Source organism: Gouania willdenowi, chromosome 3, assembly GCF_900634775.1.
Source record: "Gouania willdenowi chromosome 3, fGouWil2.1, whole genome shotgun sequence".
NCBI lineage: Eukaryota > Metazoa > Chordata > Actinopteri > Blenniiformes > Gobiesocidae > Gouania > Gouania willdenowi.
Window position 1 is genome coordinate 25,609,397 of NC_041046.1, and position 25,246 is coordinate 25,634,642.

General features: G+C 40.2%; 1 protein-coding gene across 11 annotated transcripts in view; it reads right to left on the reverse strand.

Moving 5' to 3' along the window:
* bdnf (brain-derived neurotrophic factor) overlaps nt 1–25,246 on the reverse strand; it is a 40,290-nt gene that overhangs the window by 4,286 nt on the left and 10,758 nt on the right. The window contains exons 2-3 of one of the 11 annotated variants that reach the window (XM_028443290.1): nt 15,917–15,996; nt 10,298–10,460 (exon numbers count right to left, since the gene is read on the reverse strand). The exons of 1 other annotated variant lie outside the window; for it this stretch is intronic. Coding sequence is in view for 6 of the 10 variants with exons in the window: in XM_028443281.1 (XP_028299082.1) it covers nt 9,375–9,497 (123 nt within the window). In the remaining 4 variants the exon portion in view is untranslated. 9 more of the 11 variants (XM_028443289.1, XM_028443283.1, XM_028443284.1 and 6 more) reach the window with 9 other exon arrangements.

Consider the following 25,246-nt stretch of genomic DNA (forward strand, 5'->3'; position numbering starts at 1 on the left):
TGAAACACCCCAAACAATGGCAGCAGGTGAGTGTGTGGACTCTGTCTACTGTTAGGCTTGGACGTCTCTGGATGACCACCTGTTCATCTTCTTTTAAAGCGAGGCTGTTAGCCGGGATGTGTAACTTACCCTTGCATTTATTCTGTGTGCCAGGTGGGGATTAAAGTGATAAATGCTTCCCCTGACAGACGATGAAAAGTTTCTCTAAAGCATGAAAGGACTAGCACATTCAGTAATGCTCCCCATCCTCCTCACACATGTCGGCACACTTTATGGCTTCATCTCCTCCTAACAGCTTGCATGATATCTCATAAACCATTACAGTGGGAAAGAAATGACAATTATTTGAAATGAAAGTATGTGGTACAGCATTTGAATAGAAGTGTATGACCTGCAAGAACATTTCCCTTGTGCCCCCACCACTGCGAGCCCTGTGAGCATCAGTCTTTGTTCAATTCCTCAAGATCTGTGTTGCCCAAAGTCATCTATCTGCAACATGTTTTATCACGTTCAGCGTGTAGAGCACACAGAGCCAAGAAGTCAACGTGGAAACCGGAAAAAGCTCAGCGTGCATCAAAATATTTCAGTGTATTCCAGGGGACCTCTTATGTGCCACAGTGCAGCACTTAAATCAGGAATTTAGACTTAAGCGAGTTGTCTGCTATAATGGCTGACACATGTGCGAGCTCAATTCCTAGAGATCTGTTTTCAATCTGACACAGCTTCGGATCACGTTTAGTTATAGATGAGCATCACTGGGGATTATGTTCGGCCTGCAGACCAACTCTAGCCACTGCCACAGAAACCCCGCCATTCAAATACCTGCTGAGTGATTTATACCACTCAAATAAGTGGCTGCCTGGCTCCACACACCCTGTGTGTGCCTGTGTCTGTGTGTGTGTATGCGGCAGCCGGCAGTAAAAAAAAAAGGGGACAGATATGTATGACATTCATTAAAGGGTCGTTCTCACACTGTGGTTTGCCATGTGTCTTCTGGCTTAATCCAAAACATTCACCAGAACTGAGAATGTCACAGAAAGAGTGCTCAGTGTAGCTCCCAATTTGTGCCACGAGATGGCGCATGAGACCGCGGAATAAAAAAGAATTCAGCTAGATTCAAATATAGACAGACAGATAGATAGATAGATAGATAGATAGATAGATAGATAGATAGATAGATAGATAGATAGATAGATAGATAGATAGAGTTTGCATTGTTTTGAAAGTACATTCCATTTTTACGCACAGCAGATATTGTCGGCAAGATCTCTCACACCCCAACCAGTTTTTCCACCAACACCACCAAATAGTGGGATTCGGTGTAATCCGCGTTTATTAGAAGGCTTTACTCAGCACAAGCTCCCAACACCCAGAAGTAGACCCTACAGAGTGTGTTGGCAGACGTTGCCTGGCAGTTTGGGTCTCGGATTTCTTATAAAGTCTTAATGAGTTCATCAAAGTTTTTCCCCTTCCAAAACAACGAGACAAACATGTTGGTGTGTTGTTTGTTTGTTTGTTGTTCCACGGTCTGCGTTCAGATGAGCACGCAAACATATAGAGAAAATAGTTTAATGGTGCTATTTATGAGGGTGTTTTAAAGCAGTTGGTTTCAGGCGGAGACACGCTGATAGTTTGTTTACGCATGGTGAAAAAGCTGATTAAAGACACATATGTGAACCTATTGGGAAAACAACAGACCCTTTTCTCTTTTCTTTTCGTTAGAGGTTACATATGCTGAGCCCGGCCTGGAAACCCAATCAACATAATAACTCCGTTTTTTATTAATGAACTGGAAGATAAGGTTACACAGATCCCCTCTCGAGCTGTCTGTTCACAGGATAACCATACACACACACACACGCGCGCGCGCACACGCACACACCAGCTGTCTTTCCATTAAAGCAGCATTAAACAAGTCAAAAGTGCGAAAAACAAGTAATGTGAGGACGTACCTCTCACTGCCCAGTCGTAAAAACACACCATTCAACAGGACAGCAGTGTCATCTGGACTGTTTGGGACAACTTCCCTCAGGGATATTTTTTTCTTCTTCTTCTCTCCTCTTACGATCAGCTTCGGGGATATCTCTTCAGCTTTGGAGCAAATAGATTAAATTATTGATGGTGGAAATTGCATGGCTGAGGTAATGCACTCCCATGGCTGCACGGCTCCGGTGGAGATGGTCTGAAGTTGTGGCATCCTGCAGCCGCAGCAGCAGCAGCACCGGAGGAGAGAGAGAGTTCCACAGCTGAAATGAGGAGCCTCTTTGCAACTACAGTAACTTTACTACACAATGACGCTGCAACATGTGACCTGCCGTCGGCTGACTGGTCGCCGCAGAGCTCCCGTTTAAACAGCCCTGAGGCGTCACTGTCGATGCGCGCTCCGTGCGCATTGTGTGCGTTTGTTTGCCCGCATACCGTGTGCCGCCTGCATCCACACACCACAATGTCTGTCAATATTCAAAGGACTAGTGAAGCCTCTCTTCTTCCGTATTCCACACACAGCCTTCACAGAGGAGGCACGTTTATACAGGCTCTGCGTAACAGCGCATGAGACACCGTGTGCCATTTAGAGATGCCCTAAAATTAGATACTCTGCGTATTACAGATTATCTTTTCATGTGCATATCATTAAACAGAGATGAGTTAGGAAACTACGCCATGATGTTAAATGTATTGACAGTGGAACTCTAATGACATCCAAGGAATTATTATGAAACTGTCGTTTTCTTTGCAGCTCTAACAACTTTATATGCCCTAGAAAAGCTTTACAAACGGTTTGGAAGGACGTCCATAGGAATCCTTAATCAATCTGACAAAACTATATTTATGCAGTCAGGCACTGTTGTTGGACAACAAGGCCAAACATCAAGGTTTCTTTTAATTCATTACAAATAGCTCAAGTTGAGGCCAATCAAATCATTTGATATTCATGTTTTTGCAGCACTGCTTTGCTACCGACGCCTTTGGCAGTATAAGAATAATAGCTCGAGTTGTGAAGTTTTTGCACAAAAAATGTATTCACTTTTATTCGCTCACTGTCTCTCTCATACTTAATTTTGGGTTTTCCTTGAAAGTGTGGCAGCAACCCCTGAAGGGGGCGCACTTGCACACTTAGTAATTCCACTGCAAAGGTGAGAATAGTTCCTGTTTATTATCACTTTTCCATTTAAAGTTAAATAGTAAAGCAACATGCTTTTTATTGTGCTATTCTGTGGGATAGTGAATTTGCAGACTGCTGGTATTTTCTACAATATGTAAGTGGAATTGCATTTGTGGCATAGACCAATTTTGGGAACCCCTACTCTGAATCTATAGCAGTGCTATTATGCACCTTCATTTCCAGATTTAACTGACACATTTTATATCCTTGGAAGCAGCAGAGACGGAAAAAGATCCTGTTTCTCCTCTGCTTTAAAAGCTATATGCATTTCTACAACTGATGGACGACTGGCCTGCTAATACTCAATGCAGTGTAGGAACCAGCTTTCACATGTTATTATTGCCAAATGTCAGCGAAACAAACCTGTTTATAAAGCATCAGAGAAAACCAAGCTGCAGCGACTCTTGATACTCTGCTTCCCCTCTACGGGAACAAACTGGGAACAATTCATTCCCTGTATAATGCTGAATTCAAATAAAGATGTCAGCGGAGGCACAGCCTTTCAATGGGTGATGAACGTCTGGAAAATCCAACTCTGACGAATGCAAGAGTGAGTGTAATGGAGAAATAGCAGCTCATTATCCTTGTGACTTGGCCCTGGTCCAGGCCAAAGATTTATTGTGATGTGTCTGCTATATTGCCATTATGATTCTTCCCTGCACGAGTTGGAGAGCTCTTGTTTGGCATGTAGCAGTATGGGAGATGATGCTCACACCTGCTTAATGAGTCACTCCCACCTCCAACACACCCAGGGACATGCCAAGATAGATATAGCCCTCCCCGAAGGCTCACAGGAGGTGAGGACAAAACTCTGGATGACAAAGAGTTGCATCAGCAATCACTGAGCGACATGATTCCAAAGAGAATGACAAAAAAAAAAAAAAAAACACTGCACAAAAGGGGTTGTTCCAAACAAGTAATTCATAAATAAATCATTTGGAATCTCATTAAAGCAGAAAAAACCAACAACATCAGAGTTCCTCTCATTTCTGCAGATACAGCACAACTGCAGGTGCCAGGAGGACGACTTTGGTCTGCATGTGTGTAAGAACCATTTTGTGAATGAAATGTAGGCAATAATCTGATCACTGTGGGGGGGAAACCAATCAGTGAGCCGTGTTGAAATGATTTTCAGCTCACCCAGGGGATTATTAAACATAAGGATGGCGGCATGGCGTCAATGTAAGGTGACCATGAGTAATGGTGAAAACTGCTAAACCACTGATTCACTGAAACCAAGGTGTCCGATTACTTCAGGTTTAATATTTCGGAACCAGTAACAAAGACTTCCAACTGTCAGAGCTAACCAATCACCTTGCTCTATCTTTGCTTGGTCTGTGGTGGACCTTTATGGGTTCAACAGCCACATTTTTTTTTTGGGGGGGGGGGGGGGGTTGTCTTTTGGGGAAGCTCATGGGTTGTGCCTTCCTTGCATTTTCTCTGCTCACTATCATTAGCTTTTTGTGCAGATGTAAGAAGAAACAACCACGAGCACTGACGACATGACACGCTTGTATAACCTTTCAAGGTTTCTCCTTCAGCAGCATGCTGACAGGTTCACACTGCTGAAAGCCTCACTTAACAATTATGGCCCCTTTTGTGCAAAGGAGCAACTATAAGGAAATGACATTTTTTTGCAAAATTGTCATTTTCAGTGGGGGGGACATAAAGGGAAGGTGAGGTGAGTAGTTTGATCAAAGCAAACCTGCATTCCACCTCAAGGAGAGCGAACACTTCAACAGAGAACACATTTTGTCCAGTAGCTGAGTGACGTCAAAGCAGTCAAAGGGTGAGACGGAGATGAGTTGAAAGACTTGAGATGAGCACAGGGCGTTTGCAATAAAGCATTATTGTCATCCTTCCTGTGATGACAATAACCTTTAACGTAATCATCAGGCAGACACAGCATTCTAGTCCTCTGCTATACACACTCCGCCCTCTCACAGCTGATGCTTTATTGTTAAAGTGGTACAGACCATATCGCTCCTTTTTCTGCACCTCTCCAGCAATGCAAAAAGGGAAAACCCAAATGAAGTCTATATATGTTGCACACATTGCTACAGAACACGGGCTGAGAAATAGACTCCAAAAAAAAAAAAAAAAAAAAAAGATCATAGCTTTAAACCAGTGATGAGAGACACAAAGATTTGCTTTGATGATCGCAGATTGCACACACACGCACACGCACACGCAGCATCGTGGGTGCACGCTGTCCCGCAGTGTTCCGACGTGTAAAAGCGTCGTTACAGTAAGAATAACTTCATCCACGATGTATTAATAATAACTCATCGTGGGCTCCGTCGCGGGGATCCCACGGCCACGACGTCCAATGACGAATCGCTGATTATTCGCAGGTTTTTTTTTTTTTTTTTAATTTATTTATTTTTATTTATGAAGAACGTCCAAAGCTTCACCTCCTGTCAGAACTTGTTGAGAGCAGCCTGTTAATTGGATGAAAGTGATGATGGTTTGGTGAACGTGGAGCGGTGGCGGGTGAACGTATTAAGACGATGATTAATTGTCACTTTAAATATGTCGTGACGTCCGGTCACGCGTGAGCCGAGATTTCCGCCATCATTAGCCTCGAAATGATCAATAGACTATTTATAAATGCAATTAATCTTCGATAACACACAAGTGGTTGGGTTTTCAGAAGCGAACGCGTGCGAGCGCATTAAATCAGTAAGATTTTAAAATGGATTAAAAAAAAAACAAAAAAAAAAAAAAAAAAACACACACACAACCAAGCAATTTGTTATTTATAGAGACGAAAGAATAAAAAAGGTTAATGATTTGAATCCATATTTGAACAAATATAGTCACAGTAAAAAAAAAAAAAAAAAAAAAAAACACCGCCTCAAATGCTGACGTTAACACCATGTTATCTACACAACATATTCAACCACAAACAATAATCTAATCGTCATTTCTGCACGCGATTCGTTTATTGCGGAGCAATAAATTAAAAATAAAAATAAAAAAGGCCTAGAAAGAGAATTTCATTGCGTTTTCTTTACAAAGAAAACCTACCATCAGGTTTGTTTTTGACGCCCACCCTAACTCTGCAGAGCTGAGGGTGCAGATAGACACTCGGAGAGAGAGGGGGGAGATTCTCGGTAAAGATAACACACGCGGAGACGCACGCACACGGGCAGGGCGCACGCAGGCGCACGCCCGCACACAAGCGAGCGCAGCCCCATTTATGGACTGATCCGCTGACGTACATTGCAGAAAAGTGCTATAAAAAAACCTTCATACATACAAAGTGTGTCGTGCCACCCCACAGACCCCTCCTAACCCGCCTCCGTTCATCCCTCCTCCTCCTCCTCCTCCACCCAGCGCGCCCACGCCCACACCATAATCCCACGTCTCACTGGGATAAATAAATAAATAAATAAAAACAACATCAGGAAATGTGGATTGTGCAAAGAACAGGAGATTTATGGCAGCAACAACAACAACTACAAAAAGAGCGGGCAGAGGCGGTGCATTCCTGATCTTTTACCCAATCTGTGAAGAAAAAGGCCAAATAATTCTTTGCGTTTTCTTCATCTCGCAGCTACAAACATATTCATCAGTTCGTTAGATGAAATATTGATCGCTCATAAATTAATATACACCTCATCAATGAAGCTTAAATGATGACTGTTGCTCCACAGCGTTCATTATGTGGATTTTTTTCTTTCTTTTTTAACGAATGCATCCATAAGTGAAACACATCTTGGTTTCAATTGCTGTAATTGGCAAGTCGTGCGCACGATTCACTGCTGAGTTAAAAATGACCAGGAAAATCACGGCTTTTATCCACATCGGAGCATTTGTGTGAAAACGCAGCCTGTGTGTGGAGGCTTGATTAAAACAGGACTGCCAGTGGGCGTTAGGGGGGTTTTCTCTGCTATTGCTGTGCTGCTTTCTTTTCCCGTTGGCATTGGCTTCGTTGAGGATCTTCAAGTTTGACCAAAAAGGAAGAGAAAGATACTGAGAGGTATAGCGAAAGAAGTGTGATGCAATGTCCAAATACGTTTGAAATGATCATTTTTTAAAGGGAATTAAATCCAACAGCGGTTGATCAGAAAACAACAGCGGTGATGGTAAATGATATAATAGATGTTAAATTATAGCGGAACATGTAAAAAAAAAAAAATAAATAAAAAGAAAGGCGATGTTTTTAAAGTCATGTTATCTCTTCATCACATTCAGCTATAACATCTGTCAGAGCAGACTTTGACCACGCCCATTATATTTTCTTTTTTTTTTTTTTTTTTTTTTTTTTTTTTTTTTACTTTTACAGGAATATTAAAATAATTTGTACACTGTAAATAGGGCTCGCTTCGGGGAATTTATGACATTCATTAAAATGTATATATATATATATATGTTTATATATGGGGGGCATTTATCGATGTTTATTCAATTTTCCACCAACATTTATTCGTAGTGCAGGTCGGCACGGAGCCGTGTGCGGACAAAAGAGGGGGGTAGGGTAGCAGGTGAAGCGAAAAGCACCTTATGAATGAAACCGTGGAGCGGTCGTAGTAAAAACACAAGTGATTTGATGGCGATGACGGGAGGGAGGGGGGGGTGAGGAGGGAGGGAGGGAAGGGGGGTAAAGAGTAGGGCTATTTTTGGTCGATAACAAAATCCGGAGGGTTAGACATCAAGACAAAACATGAATGCATCAGACCAAACAACAACAATGATAGATAGATAGATAGATAGATAGATAGATAGATAGATAGATAGATCTATACTCCAGTTCGTGCTGGAAGGTTCACTGCAGCGTCTTAAGTCCCACATTGGGAGCATGATGAGGCACAAAGCAACGATTACGCAAATTATGTTGCAGCAGACAGTGCACACACGCACACATGCACGCACACACGTACACAAAAAAAAAAAAAAAAAAAACTCCACAAAATGAAGGAATGAATCACATGAACCCTGCAGAGTCCCAGTATAGGCATCTTATAAGAGTCATGTACGCGTACCGGTAAATGTGTGAAGATGTCACTTCGACATCGTTAATCTTCATAAAGAGGATTTTGAGTCATTTGGATGAGATCTTTTTTCCCCCGAAGTTATTGCGCTCCTGATGTCTACCCAAAGCGAACGGGCAGCATGCTGTAGTTTTAGGTCGAAGTTGGTAAAGAGGAAAAGCCAGAGGAAGCCCATAACGATGATTGGGGGGGGGATATTCAGATGGAAAATAAAAAATAAAAAATGATTGTGCTCTTACCTTCACAAGAGCTGACAACCACTATGTGCGTGGTTAGATCTCCGAAACCAAGACTTGCATGTCCCAAAGTTTAACGCAGTGTGGGGGGGCTAATAGGTACCGAGAATGTGCTGTGCAAAAGACCAGACGCCCTATCATTTCAACTTTCACAGTGCTCTGCAAAAACACACTATAAAGCCCAAGCTTTTAAAATGGAAAGCGCTTTCCTTTTCCCCCTTTTTCTTTCTTTCTTTCTTTCTTTCTTTTTTTTTTTTTTTTTTTTTAAATAAACAGTGCTTTCCTCGCTCTCTCTCTTTATAATCCCGTTTATTTTCCGTTTACAGACCACAGGCTCCTTCAGAATAAGCTTACCAAAAGTTGAAAAAACAATCCCAGGTTTGGCAAAGGGGGGCAGGGAAAAAAGAGAAAGAGAGTTGGCATCCAGTCGGCGTTTTAGTCCATGCACGACTCCGGTGCCTCTGTCCAACGTGCTGAAAGCATAACACAGCCAGGGTAACTGTGAGGGGGGAAGAAAAAACGTCTATATACTTTTCTTTGAGAGCCCACTTGAGTCTGCTTTTTCTCTTTTTCCTCCTCTGCTGCCTGTCACGTGTATTTTCCCACCCCTTGCCAAACCAGTCCTGTTAATATTTGATCACATATTGGTCGGACATTTCCCTCCAGCGGCACCTATATCACAAACACCGGTTCACTGCACGCGCTCACACGCCAAAAACGCATGTCACGCGGAGTCCTATTGTTCCTGATCTCAGTGTCACAGGCAACTTGCAGATGATGCTTTAAAAAAAATAAATAAAATAAAATAAAAAAACAAGGTGAATTATATACATTCATAAAATGTAAACGCACAGACAGCTCTCTGCCTGGATCCAGCCATCCTATCCTATCCATCCATCCTATCCATCCATCCATCCATCCATTCATCCATCCATCCATCCACACACTGCGTGCAGTCAGCATGTAAAATGTCCTTACCCCTTTCAGCGTGCCGGCATATCCTGAGCAGAGAAATGCCAGACAATCTTTGTTCACACAAGCACTGTCAACATCAGCCTCAGCAGACATATGGGTCTCGGTGGTGAGTTTCTTAAGTAGCATCTGAGTCTAACCCTTCCAGCAAACGCGTTATAGCACAGACCCAACAACAGCAAGCACGACTGTATGTGCTGAGAAGCATCCCCTCACACATGCTGTGATGTTTCCATCCCTTACTTACCATGTTTCCCCCCTACGCTGCTGTGGAGATAGAAGTGTTTTAATATCCACTCACTCCAACAGATGCTGGTAGGTAATGTGTCTTGTTTGAAGTCATCATATGAGAACTTCTGCTGTGCTCAGTAGATCGCCCACCACTTAGCTGACTTATCAATCTAATAAACCTTCGCAATACATCGGCGTGCTTGAAAACTCTCTTCGGCAACACCTTGGCGGCTCTACAGTAAAGACAAACATCAACAAGGCTGGCTTGTCAGAAGAGCTTGTGGAGATATACGTAACACCCTCGCCCGGACAACGCCATTAGGGGTCTTACGTGATTGAAATAAGCAGCGGCAGTAAAGCTACAAGTTTATGGGGGACACAAGGGGATCCAAACGGAAAACCTATAGAATCCGCTGTAATAATGGACAACCACGGGGACACCAAACTTCTGAGGCACATGTGTTATTCATGTATACATGTCTGTGTGTGCGTTATACACTGCTTATAAACTCCCCACAGGCCTTTTATGCGCACACGCAAAACTCGTTGTTCTTCACAACACATTGGTCACCGACTACATCCCTGTATCAACCTGCTTAAGTTCATGAGGAACTTGTTGCTGTTGCTCTAAAATATCCCCCTCCTCCCCCTCCCTTCCACCCCTTTTCCAGCGGACCGACCCTCTCATTCATACTCACGCTGCCAAAATCCCAGTGAAGTCCTGCGTTATTTCTCAGAAACAACAAGAGGGGGGAACAAAACAAAACAAAAAAAAAAAGTAAAATCCACGTCGTCCAGAAGCGTTAAGACACCGGGGATGCGATCAGCGCGAGCGCCTGGAAGTCAGGAATGGTACTTTATCTGGAAGTTCAAAGGAGAAATCTGTTTTCAGTAAAATTCCATCACTTGCAGTGCCAACGCTGAGCCATCTGATTGTTATGCAGTGACGAAGCGCTGCAAGTGAAGCCCCAAATGTACTAAGTAACATGAGTAATAGGTGATATTTGCCTGACTCTTTGCCAGCATCCACAAACTTTTCTGGAACGTGTGAGCAAAGTGTCATTCTTGTGGTATAAATGACTCTTTTGTCATAGTTTATAGAAATCGCACCACAAAGGATGGCGCGTTATTCGGACCCGTAGGCGCGTGTCTGCATAAAAAGAAAAGCTTAGATTTGTGTTGCCAAGCCAATAAAAAAAAAGAAATCAAAGCCATCAATGTGTTTTGTTTGGTTCAAGTGATGTGGCTTTGACACGCTGTCTGTCTGCTTGTATCAATCAGGTGGGCGCACACATTAACTGCCTTAAAATTATAGTTTCCCTTTTATTTTAGAGAGGGAAACATGGATTTACATTGATATCACGTTGTCTGTATTTGTAGATATTACATGGTCTTCCAAGAATAAACACATCATGTGATTTGGGACAAAGGAAATAGGAAATGTTTTAAAAACGCATTTGTAATTTTACGTGTAAAATTTTTTTTTAGTCATCTAACTATTTAACTTATACAAAACTGTACATGACATACCCTGGATCTGTCCTAGGGCTAACACACAGAGGCAATAACCCAGTCACGTAGTCAATTTAATAATAGTATACATGTTTTTGACTGCAAGAGACAACTAAAGGGCTTGGAAAAGCTCACATGTCAAGTACACCCACTAAACTGTTAATTATTTTACAGTAGCCTGTTTTTGTTTTAGCTCATTTGTTTATTTTAATTGTATTTATTTTTTTATTTATTTTTTTCACCTTGTCTGCACGTGCTGTCGAAGGTCAACACCACATGTAGTGCAATCTTTGAGTGACAGCTATGCATGTTGTATTATTGCAATTCAATAAAGACATTTATGTTATTGCATTATTGTGACCATCATCAGCCCCCCTCGGGGTAAGACAAACTTTATGAAAGGGAGAATATGAAAAGGTAGGGCACTGTTACACCTTGGTCAGGGTAGGAAAATGGAAGTGGTGGAGAGGAGTCGACTATTTCAAGGTGAGAGTGCAAGGTGATGTTACAGTTGTGCATATGGTGTTGTGTAATGAGTTCAGCCAGTCTGGAGACAAGTGTGGAGAAGTTGAAGTGGGTGACACAGCACCTAGCTTCAGTATCATGATGGTGGCCGTGAACAGAGGGAAGGAGTGAGTATTTATACCTAAAAACTGATATTTGGAATCAAAGTATCTTAGGTTAAGCCCAAAACAAGCGTATCCCACAGCCCTCAGTGCATCCATGACTGATGTGTGTGTGTGTGTGTGTGTGTGTGTGAAAGAGCCACTTCTGCAGCTCATTTATTTTTGACTATTATTATCTTTCATAATTTAACTGTTTTAATGGACTTGTCCTGTGTGCTATTTATTTGTTTGAAGAATATTTTAGTATTATTTTGACACTGTAACTTGTTTCATGTACTGCTGCTTACCTTAAACAGGACACACTTGTAAAACACATTTTTATTTTTTTATTTTTTTTACCTAGTCTGCCCATGCTGTCGAAGGTCAACACTATATGTAGAGCAATCTTTTTACTACAGCTATGCATGTTTTATTATTGCAATGAAATCAATCCATTTATTTTATTGCATAATTGTGACCATCACCCGCCCGCCTTAACGACGGTTAAGTCGCTGTTAATCTGAATGTGATTATCCGGTTATCCTGACGTGAACCATTCTATTATTATTATTATTATTATTATTATTATTATTATTATTATTATTATTATTATTATTATTATTGTGATTTAAAAAAGGTTAGAATTTTACTCTAATTGTGAAATTTGTTTACAACTTGTATATTAAGTTTACTACTGCCTAATATGTGTTGAAAAACATCTGATCCATAAAGTGTGTTTCGATACGTTTCTGCCTCAAAGACACATGATGGCATAATCAGGTAAACTACCACATGTTTAATGGAGTATGTCACTCAATGTGCACCAAGCTGGCAACAAGTGCTAGATTTAAGAGTCACACTTTGCTTTTTATCTTTCTACTTATCTGCTCCATGTGGGGATTTTCCCACACAGGGGTTATACTCATTACAGCATGGTTTTTCAACCTTGGGGTTGTGTCCCCATGTGGGGTCGCCCGGATTTCAAACTGGGTCACCTGAAAAATGTTTTAACTATTATCCATACTTCTATCAATCCATTTTCAGACCAGTTTTGTCCAATTTCAGGGTTACTGGGGTCTGCCGGTGCCTATCTCCGCCTCACACTAGGCGCTAGGCAGGGGTACACCCTGGACAGGGCACCAGTCCATCGCAGAGCAACACACAGACAACCACTCACACTCATATTTACTCCTACGTGCAATTTAGAGACTCCAATTAACCTCACAGTCATGTTTTTGGATTGTGGGAGGAGGTACCCAGAGGAAACCCAGGCCCCACGGGGAGAACATGCAAACTCCCCACAGAAAGGACCCAAGTGTCCACCCTAGGGCTTGAACCTACTTTTTTTCATCTATATTCTTTTTCAAATTTAAACACTATCCATTATCTTAAAAAACTACATTCTGCTCCTTCATTTTCTCATAATATAAATCTAGTCCCACAGTAGGGGGGCAGTCGCCCCAGTGGTATCTGTCATTGTGTCCTTGGGCAAGACACTTCACTTACATTGCCTAGTATGAATGTAGTGTGTGAGTGAGTGCTGGTGGTGGTCGGAGGGGCGATGGCGCACTATGGCTTCGCCTCCATCAGTTTGCCACAGGGTAACTGTGGCTACAGTAGTAGTTTACCACCACTAAGTGTGGAGTGAAAGAAGAATATAAGAATATCTGAGGTGGTGCATTTTGTCACTTTGTGCTCTAATCCTGGCTCTTCTGTATTTGTAACACTATAATAAACATGATCAAAAAACTAATTTAAGAAGAAGAAAAAAATGATAATATTAAAGTGTGGTGACGACCAATAAAAGGTTGGGAACCATTGCATCACAGCTTTCCAAGAAAGACAGCAAAGTAAAAAAAAAAAACAACAAAAAAACACATGTATCAGCTCTACCTTGACAGCACAATAAGGATGAACAATCCTATATGATTTAGCTCATATGATTAAATCCTCACAGGATTGTTGTGTCCAATCACCTCTTGCGCTCCTACCGCCACCCTCCTCCATGCCTTTATGCATTCTGACATGGTTGCTTGACTTGCTCCTACTTGTGATGTTGTTAACACTTCCTCTGATCCCACAGCTTTTCACAGACTCTGCTACTGACTCATGATCATCCTCATTTTTTACTATCCGTGCCCTCCCCCACACCTTCCACCACAATATCTTATGGCTGAGTGTGATGTCACAGATCAATCACTTCATCCTTTGGGCAGTGACTGCATCGCATTTTGCACCATGTTGCGTCAAAGGTATTTCACCTCTTTTCAGCTTATATAGTTGAGAACTTTTAGGTTTTTGAGAGGAAAATATTTTGGCACAGGGAGTGGTATTAAATGTGTAGCCAGAGTGCTCCCACCATGGGAAAAATGTGGTCTATTACAGATTTTTTCGGGAATGCTCGCACTAGCTTTGAAATGGACAAAAAAAAAAAAACCCCAGATCCGACACACAAGGAAAATGGAATGTCAGACGTACGAAATGTTGTAAAAAGTCTCACAGCATTGCTTGTGAATTGTGAGTTGATTAGGCATTGTTGTTACAACTCTATGTTTTGTGAAATTGCATTTAGGATGAAAGGCTGAAAATGAATCTCAGCTCTACCTCCATAGATGACAACTCTATGAAGTCTATTGTTAAAGCTGTTCTAGCACTGGCGTCATCACACAGGCCTGTTTACATCTGCTAATCACATTTGGGCCCAGTCTGGTCTCAGGAATCATTACTAAAATGCAGAGCAGCAGTCTAAAATTTCGATGTTATAAGCATTTTTCCTCTCTTTGCCATAATGACAACTATTAGGCGTCAATGGATGAAGGCAGGTCAGTGTGTATCATTACTCTCTTAATCTTTATTCCATAAATATTGATAACAAGAGGCCTACGTCATGTGTTACTACTACCTGCAGTTATAAATAGAAGGCCTGCTGATTGCAGTTTATCTCATACTGTCAGATGCCTGAGTACATATCTCACCATTCTCTACCTCTTCTAAAGGAACTCGATCTCTGGGACAAAGAGCAGATGGAAAAAAATGATACTTTTATTACACCGTGGTACTTCAAATAACTTGTTTTTACCAAGTTATAAAAAACCCAAATTTGAAAGACGGTGCCATGGGGCTCAAACCCCTGACCTTCTCACTTCTTGCCAACTTATCTTCATTGGGATTCAAAACATTCTCCATATCAATGAACTATAATCTTAATGGTGAACCAGTTAAAACCGGTTGAATGCAGTTACTGTGCTTCAGGTGGCACATGTCATTCTGCAGTGTAGGAGCAAATTACTCCTAAACTGTGACTCACAGCTCAAGTCTCTGAAAGACGACGACGATGATGATGATGATGATGATGATGATGGAACCCCGTAATAACTGCTGTACAGCCACACTTCTGTCACACTGGTGTGTGCTGCCTCTGTGCTAACTTTGCCCATTTGCGTTTAGTTTGACTGTTACTGTCAAGATGGGTGACACTGTCATCCTATTGGTTCATCAGGCTCAAACCAACATGAGAGTTCTGGTACGTCATCGAGTGCTTGTGTTTCACTGTGCGCATCATCATTCGTTTCCTCCCTACCATCATTTACCACTCCAACACCTTTCTATGTTCTTTCTGTCTTTGGTGCCTGGGGGAGAAATGTGTGGATCATTGTGTGACACATAAGCACAATGATCCCTTAACTCTGACCAACACTTTGTCTGTTCTACAGCCCACATTAGAGGACCCTGCCTTTTTCATATTGAAATGTGCGCCTAGGTGTGATGGGCAATCTGGGACTGCCACTGGACTGAGAACCTGCCAAGTTACAGCTGGCAAACAAGACGGTAAGCACACAACAATTATATTTGGTTTGGTCACAAGAAAAGCAAAGGCAGACGTATAGATCTGAGTTTCACTCAGATCAAATGTCGCCCCAGGACTGTGACCTATTCCTGAGTGTAACAAATGCAGCGTATTTTGAAATCTGCAGTTTGGTGCAGTGAGGTGAGATTGCATGTTTGTGTTGGTAGAAGCTCCAAAGTGGTTGGCATGGGGTGGATTTGAATAGATATATTTGCATCTTGTTGCTTGGCCAAAAGCATGATTGGCTCCCAGCGGTAGTGACCTAAAATTTTGCATGCATGGCAGCCCTGCAAATGGTACTCTCTTTATTTTGACCAGACAGTTTTTGCAGAAGGAAAGAACTAGACACTGACCTTCAATGCAATACAAATATGAGAGACACGTCGCCGCAGATGTACACATCTCATGACTGTTGCTCCTTGACTTTCAAACTCTGTAAGAAAACAACAGAAGGGTTGTGTCATTCAAGTGGCACTGTTTCACACTTATATGTTGGTTTTAGGCTCAAACTCCGGCTGAATTACACCACCCTGATGTGAGCGAGGCGAAAATTCAGACATGCTGGAATGTAACAAAATGACTGACATGAGGACTGCGACAGTAAAATGCAGAGTGTGTGGTTATTTTTAATAGCTTGCAGATGTATAGAAGTAGTTCCACAGCACGACGGCATGCGTGTTCAGGAGGTAGGAGGTAGATTACGAGCTCAGATATTCACTTCCTGTGATTCGGTCGGACCCTGGTGAGGCTTTTGACCTTGTAGCCGATTTCTGAACTAAATGTTCGACTTTGTAACACCTTTCAGTTTAGAAAACATATATATATATATATATATATATATATATATATATATATATATATATGTTGTTTTCTTTTTGCTGAACTGCAGATTTTTCAGACTTTTTTTTATTTACACTTACTGTCCATACTTTTCTACAAAATCCAGTCTAAGCCAATGGATAACAGAGAGGCAGTCAAGGTCAGCAACATACCAAACTCGGCTTAGGCTTAATAACATTTGTTGTGTTTTAAAAATGAATACATATTAAAAGACATATCCTATCTGCGAGATGAATATAATCTTTATCAGCTTAAGCACTTGCGGATGCTTAGGAATAGACGGGGCAAGAGTTTGAGCTCTTTTACTGGTCATCTGACAATCGTCACAGCCTGCAGAGGAGCTCGAGGCTCGTGACTTGGAAGCTGGCAGTTCACATCCCCCGCCTGAGTGACGAAAGCCATGTGGGAAAGCAACACTGTGCTCGGACTCAACAGCACACGCCAGGGTGAGCAGCTCCAAGGTGTGAGTGCGTGAACTATTTTCATCACCTCGTCTGTACAAGTATATGGATTTTAATCAAGTTTAGATTAACTCTTAACATAAAAACCGACAGTTAGCTGATCCACCACCACCGAATGTGTTGCTGCTGAAATGAAGCACTAAGACTACAACCAGAAAGGCATCACAAAGCACCTATACTTAAACTACAGTACTTGTTATTCAGACAATAAAAAGCCATATTATTCAATATTTATGTTGATTCTCGAGCTGGAAGTTTAAGTGTTGAAAATAGTTTAAAACACTATGTTAATTTGTAACTGTCAGCAGCTATTATCCAAGTGGTGTTACATTACATAATGTATCTGGCATAGTTTTTAAATGAAAAAAAAGAAGAAGTTTTTTTAAAAAAAATGCTTTTAATAACTAAATTATATTGACACAACATTTGAAGATTCCGTTGCTAATCTTAAGGTTAAGTAAGCATGGTTACGTGGAAAGGGCAGGACATAATGTCAAATGAGCTAATCAGACGTAGATAACAGTAAATATAAATATTTTCAGGTTAAAAATCCCTCTCACATTCTCAACTAAAATTGTTTCGATTGTTGTTGACTGAAACTAAAAAGAACGGAATTGAGTTTAATAAAAATAATAAAGCTTTTAAATTTCAATTCAATGGTAACTTGATTGGTTCATTTCCTTTGCAGTATGTGTGAGAAAACAATTTCATTTCATTTAATTTAGCTTTTGGGTTATCACTACCATCAGGGCAACACTGTTTGACTGGCACAAAACTACAGACTTCCCGGGACTTCCAGTGCACAGAGAAAGATATTTATTACAGACTTTGTTATTACAGAAAATCTGGAAAGAAAGAATCTGACTCTTGACTTGCCTTTTTTTGGCTTTTTGAACGTGGATCTGTCCTTCAGAAGGTAAAATACTTTATTGTATCTTGTTTCCTGTATTTTAAACACTTTATCACGGGTAGTCTAGGTTCAAATAAACACTTGGTTTTATCTTTTAAATCATTAATAATGACTTAATCACCCAATACAAACTGTTGCTATGCACAGAGTGAACTAACAGGCTGACAGTGAGCTGAATTACTTAAATAAAGAGTGTTGATGGTAAAGTATTCTTAAAAACAATGATTGATTTGTATCCTAATTCTACATTTATTGATTGATGCTTTTACATACACAGTACGTATTCCCATATTGTAATTTAACAGATGCTCTGTTGATATGGGGCTGAGTGTTTAATCAAGCCATATACTGGCAGTGCTTTTTGAGGCTATCGACACACACACACACACACACACACCTTCCTGAGTGTGTGTGACTTTCATTGACTCTGTGGGTTAACGTCTCCATAAAGGACTGATGATTACATCTATGCCATTATGTGTTATGGTAACCTGAATTAACCTCCAATGGCAAGCCGTTTTAATATTTAATGCCTTCATTTGTCGATCTGGGATTAACATTACAAATATCTCAAGCGTCATGAGGTGAAACAGGGTCACTTTTCCCATTTATGTAAATAAGTTAAGTAACGTTGCCTCGTCAGAACATAATTGTGAAATGAACACTGTAGATGTCTGTAATAGATGTAAGTTGAAAATATTCTAAACTACAATTTTGACTTGGTAAAATGACGTTTTAGATATGTTAAACTTTGATTCTGCCTAATGAAAATGACATTTGTTATATTTCTAATGTTTGCTTTGACTAGCATAAATGTTTGCAGATTTATTAATAGATATCTATAATTCTAACATTGATAACAATGACACATGAGGGACAGAAAGATAATTATTTGCATCAGTGTTTAAAAATGAAGCTATCCATATTCTCATGATCCTAAATGGTAGCAATATTCACTTATTCAGATTGAAAAAGCATAACTTTATTGGCTGTTATATACCCTTTCATCCAGATTATCCACAACAGACGTAACTCAGCACACGCAACATTCATGTAGAAGTAACTTTGGGGTCACAGGCAAAAACACAATAGTGAGTGCTTTGTTTTTCTGTTCAGCGATGCGAACGTGCCTTAGCCAGAAAAAGAAAGAAAACTGACCAGCGTCTTCTCGAAGGGTCCGTTTAAAGCTGCATTGTTTGAAACTTTTGTTTGCCCTGGAGGTGCAGTGCAGGAGGTGTGTGTTACAGACACCGGTTTTCATCTTTTCACCCAAAAATGCCCTATGCTGCTTTAAACCTCTTATTGTAACTGAGGTTTTAATACTACTACATCGACATGGTCGGACATGTTTTCTAAGATGAAAAACACACCAAAAATAAATCAATTAAATGAAAAATAAAATAAAATAAAGCCTAACTCAACAAGCATCCACTGTGACTAAATGCAGTTGATTTATTACTCACTTTCTCCCCACCAAAGCAGTACAATATCCACTCACTCACCCCTTCACATTCACTGCCATGCAAAGCGCTAATCAACCATTGGTTGACCCGACTGGTAACACTTGCCAAAATGTACTCATATCCATGCAGTAGCACCCCCAGGAATAAGGTTCATGTTTTTCTTTAACACTAGACAATCTGTAGCCATTTAAATGTTTGTTACTCACCCTTTTAGATTAGTAACACAATAGAAACAATGTTGAACAGTGATACAACCCTTGCTTTTTACGCTTCAGTCGTCACTAATTACGCATTGTGCCAAAGATATGTTCATGTTGATAATTAAGAGACGTCCTCAGCTTCTTAGTTTTCAACGAAGAAATTGCTTTAACATCTCAAAACTACAAACTTGACAGATTTGGATATTTAAAATATAAACTACAGTTGAACATTTTCAACTAGAATTAAAAAAAAAAAAAGACAAAAACATTTCCAAAATTGACACAACCCCAAATTCTAGGTTTGCTACAGTGTTTAAATGGTTTATTGTTTACTTCTGACCAAGCCTAAGTAACTAAGTCATGAAACCCTTCACGCCTACATAATTTTTCATCATTTCAGCTATACCTTAATCTTGTTTCCAGCTGTTCTGCTAACAGGCAGCACAACTCACCTGCTAACTAAATGCTCCTTCTTTATGTGCTTTAAAGTCAGAGACACCAACATTACAGCTGACAGATGGACAGGGGGCATACGTTTAAAATAAAGTTCAGGTCAGCGCTGTTCAGGACAATAAAAAGGAGAGTGATTTCTTGCGCATTTGTCTGCAAGGAATACCCCCGGCCAAATTCTCCCTATACATCAAAGGGTTACCTCAAATAAAAGCACACTTGTCAGGGGCGAACAAACTGCCTTTCTTTGTGTCTCTTACCAATGAAGTTCAGGCACAAAAAGGTTTTGGATGTACAACACAGGAAAGAAGCCGTACTATTCAGATGCCATGCTCTTCTCTCTGATGGTTCGTTTTGTGCTTTTGTCTGCCCTGACCAGAACAGGTATATAATATCACTAGATCAAAATCCTTTGAGCCGCTTTTACTCCCAACTAAAGACTCTCGTTACACTCCATCCCCCATACACTCCCCTATTCTTTCTTTTCCTTAACAAAGTAAACTTGATGCACCCAGATAATACTTGCTACCCTCAGGCCTAATGCCCAAAAATGGGTCTCAGGTTCATTCACCTTTTTGTGTGCGCATATTTTTTTTTTTTAAAGTCCTTGAACAAACTGTGGTCAGACAGACTGGACACATTTCACTGTTAACAGGAAATGTGACTCCATTGGGTTTCTTCTTTAAAACATTGTTAAAGCTCTTAGAAAGACTCTCGTACTCCCCAAAACTGCTTCAAAAATAACATGAGAAAGAAAAGTACATGTGAAAATGCTAGCGCAAAAAAAATACGCTAAAAAACCTTCTCATAATTGTTAATTTATTTCAAATTTGGATACTTAAATGGCCTGAAACAAATATTTTATAGTTTTTCTTACAGTGTAACCAAAGGGAGAACATGTAAATTCCACACAGAAAGGCGTTCACCCCGTTATACACCACCAGGCCGTGCCCAATTAAACAGTAACTTTCTGTTAATAATACTTAATGGTTGTAAAAACAAAGGGGATTTACGTCCATTCATTTCAAGGCTCTAAACAAAGCTGCAGGTGGGGACTTTCCTCTAACCTCTTATTTTTGTGTTTAGTTGAAATGTTGACAAGGTGACGGCATATATCCTGCAGCTGATTTATTTAAAGTGTAGATAGATGATGAAAAGACTCGCCCTTTGGCAGGAATGAAGGCCCAAAAATATGAAAGGTAAGGCTGGCTTATGCTTTTATAGATTTGTATTTTGGAAATAATTGACCTTGTTTTGCATCACCACAGGCTTATTGTGCCCCTCTACTGACGCATAATACGTCAGTTATGTGACATCTGGAGCAATGCTTGTTTATACAATATTTCTTGTGTGTATGTGTGTGTTTATGTGTGTCTTAGAAATATCATACGCATTTCGCTTTTGTACATTTTGCACCGGCAGTCTTGTGTGTGATTGTCGAGTAGTCATACAGCACTTTCTCACCCACACATGCCCTTGTACAATGCTAACCCTGCACACAAAGGTACATGAACACAATGAAAGAGGCAAAGGAAAATACAAAATAAGGGTGTGAAACATGTGTTGGCTCTGACTTGCAAATCCATCCAAAAACTCATCTTGTCTAGAAGTGATTAGTCATTACTTATTTAACGTATCACTTTTTTGTATTTTTTTATTCTTTAATGTCATTAAAATTCTGCTCTGATAGAGTGTAATGTATTATTGTTATTATCATCATCATCATGGCTTTAGGGCTGACTCATGTTGTTGACTTTTAATGAAGAAGTGACTGTGGCAGCTTCATATTAAAAGCCCTACTTTTAGGATTTAGGTTCATTGTAGCATAACGCTTTTCTTTATTTTCTTTTTACTTCATACAATTTCATCTAGAAGTCTAATAGCCACAATTTTTGTAGGTAATGTGTTTATGTATGTAAAGTGATACCAGACAGCCACAATATATATATATATATATATATATATATATATATATATATATATATATATATATATACATATATATATATATACATATATATATATATATGTATATATATATATATATATATATATATATATGTATATATATATATATGTATATATATATATATATATATATGTATATATATATATATATATATATGTATTAAGTGTTCCAACTACCTTCACCATCTGAGAGCAAAGAACGACCAACCACCCAAGATTTGTATTTGAGAAAGTAAAAGTATAGAATAGTTGTTAAAACTGTGTGTTGTCATGGAATGCTGATATGTATGTAAAAAGTAAGGTGTCTAAATTTTTTTATTTTTTTTATTTATTTAAGTATGTTTTATCTTGCAACATTTTGAGAATGTCATATTGTTCTATTTTTTTTTTTTGCCATATTTCTCTTATTGTGTTAAAGTGTGGGGAAACACATACAGGTGTACAAGCAATATTTTACCATTAATTTTGTTACAAAAAAAAAAAAAAAAGAATGATCAGAATTATATACAAAGTCGGTTTCAGAGATCATCGAAATTCCTTATTTATAAAATCAAGGAGACAATTGAACTGCAAACATCAGTTTTTATGTTTAAAGCCAATTTTATTCTTTTTTTATTCTTATTTGATGTAATAACCTGTATTGGTTTGCTTTTTCATGAAAGGAACAAATAAATAAATAAAAAATAAAATTTGAAAAAGAATATTTCAGTTAAAGACCAATCGATTACTAGACATTTCTGGTGACCCCAAGGTTGAAAAACACAGTGATGGAGCCATTTTCAAATTCAAGCTGCTGCCCCATCATATATTAAAACATCCGTCATACATGCCAGACTTGAAATGAAAACCAAAACAAAAGATAACAACTGAAACAAACTACAACTACATTATATATCCTTCCTTCCTCAGTTGATCCTCTGTGATTTTCTCCAGCTCTACTGAGGACATCATCTCCTCTGCAACTGAGCATGGAACACCTGGAGAGGAAGGACACCTATGCGTGGTCGATGCTGTTTGTTGACTACAGCGTGGCATTCAACACTTTAATCCCTCAGCATCTGGTCAACAAACTGGGCCCACTATGAATGAACACTTGGTTACTGGGTGTAGATTTCCAACATGCCTGGCTCCTGCTGTGCAAAGCCAAATAAAAGAGAAGAACCTTATCCTGAATGTGGACAAAGGAGATTGACTTTGACTTCAGGAAGTGAGAGCAGATGCATTGGAAGGGACTGCTGTTGACATTTTAAACAGCATGCACTTCCTGTGGCTTCTATCTCTCTCTGCACACCAACTCTGTGATTAAAAAAGCTCAGGGGGAAAAAGTGTACACTTCCCGCATGGATTGAGAAGGGCTTCCTCTCAAACACCAAAGGCTGTCCATACTGTTGCCGTATCATTATAGAGGGTTTTCACGGCGCTTCATCAACCTGGAAGTTGCCTTTATGGAGATAAGTTTACAAACAGCACACAAACAGGCAAATCTCGTATTTTGAGAAGAAATGGTGAACTTTTGTCTGTAGTCAGATCGTGAAAAACAGGTGGAGTTTTATAGACTGTCAAAAGTTATAACAAATCAGGGATGCATTTGCTTTATATTATAGTAGTTCTACATCAGGAGAGCAGTGACATGAGACTAGCTCACCGTTGTTGCACCAGTTGTTATTGGTTAATATCCAAACACCGCCGTCCTCATCTCTCGTCTTGCATTTAAATCCAGCTTCAGGTAGTCCAGTTTGTTCTCCAGGGTGCAGACATTAGAACGCAGGATGGAAGGAAGGGGCATTCTCTAAGGATTAGCTTTTAGCTAGGTTGCTAGCCCCGTTCCTGCTTCCGATCACACGCCTCCTCCGCAGGCCGCTAAATGTAGCCGGCGTAGCAATCCGAGGCTCGAGGTCCAGAGTAGTCGCATCTAACGGACTGCAACTGTTCGATTTGCCTAAATCTAAGACTGCCTGGTGGTCATACAGTATACTATTTTAAGGTAATTATGCTTCAGGTTCACTGTGAAATTATTAGAACTGACTGAGTTATCTGCTGATATATCCATTGCTAACGTGAGCCTCTACAGCCGCAGCCGACCTCCAAAGTTCTATAAGATTAAAGGTCTTCTGCTGTGTATGGGCTTGGTGAGAAAACCAGGTAGTTCACGATATCAGGATTAATAATAGATGGAAGACTTGCCGGGTTGTCATTGATCCAGGACGAGGAAGCCGACTCGTATGGATCTGAACCACGAATAAAGCGTAACTTTCCCAAATATCGTGCCCTTTCCTGCGGACCAAGTCCTTCCCTGTATGCCATCTATAATGCATTTTGAGGAGCTTTTCTGTGATTTATCCATTGCAGAGTACACCTCCGTGAGCCTCCAACGTGTAGTGTCAACAGCCGCTTACCTCCAAGATGGCCGCACATCTGGGTTACTGCCCAGAAGGTGACGTAGGTGAAAACCCTCTGTACCGACATTCTATCCGTACGCAGCGCCCCTCGTTGGCCAGTTTAGGTCACGTGACTAACCCTATACCTAACCGTAAACCTAACCCTTACCCTTACCCTAACCCTAACTCTAAAAATTGTTGCGATATAGGCTTATAACCTAACTCTACGACGCTACGTACGTGTACATCGGTAAACGTACCAATAGCACGGGGGGGTTGTCCGTACGGCAACCGTACGAATAGACACCAAATCCCCCTACCACATTTAACATGGGAGCCCCAACCAGCAGCATCTTTCAAATCGCCTCCCCTAAAAAAACCCCAAACAAACAGAGTTTTTAGACTCTGACAGGAATCAGACTCACACTTGCACACAGAGACCATACACACTCAGTTTATCATCCCCATCAATTACGACATGGTATTTCTGCCACCAGCGTACATAGACAAGCCCCTCCTGCCAATTCCTTGGGCAAACATATGCACAGTCTGCAGAGAATGACCAGGACGGAGGTTGCAATCGCTCCACCAAGCTGCTGTGCATGTGCAGAGACAAATAAAGATATTTTTCCTATTTATTCTCATCCCGCATCCACTTTTTTTTTTTTTTTTAATTCATGATCTGCAGCCTTTACAAGGACACCACACTTACAATGATTTCTGTCATCTTGTTTATCAAAATCCCCCTAAATTAATAACTAACTGAACTGCATTTTATTGACAATATAATTATATTTATTCGTCTTTGTAAGATCCATGTATAAGTAAACTGAAGTCTGCTATAGATACACAATAGTAAGAAGCAGAGATTTACTCTGCTGTAAGAAATTGCAGTGTTGAATAAAAAATAAATAAATTAAAAAAAAAAAAAATTCTGGGTGAATGCAATGACTCATCACCAGGGTCATTTGCCTTTCACTGCAAATGAGTGTGGGTGTCTGCCTCACTTGCAG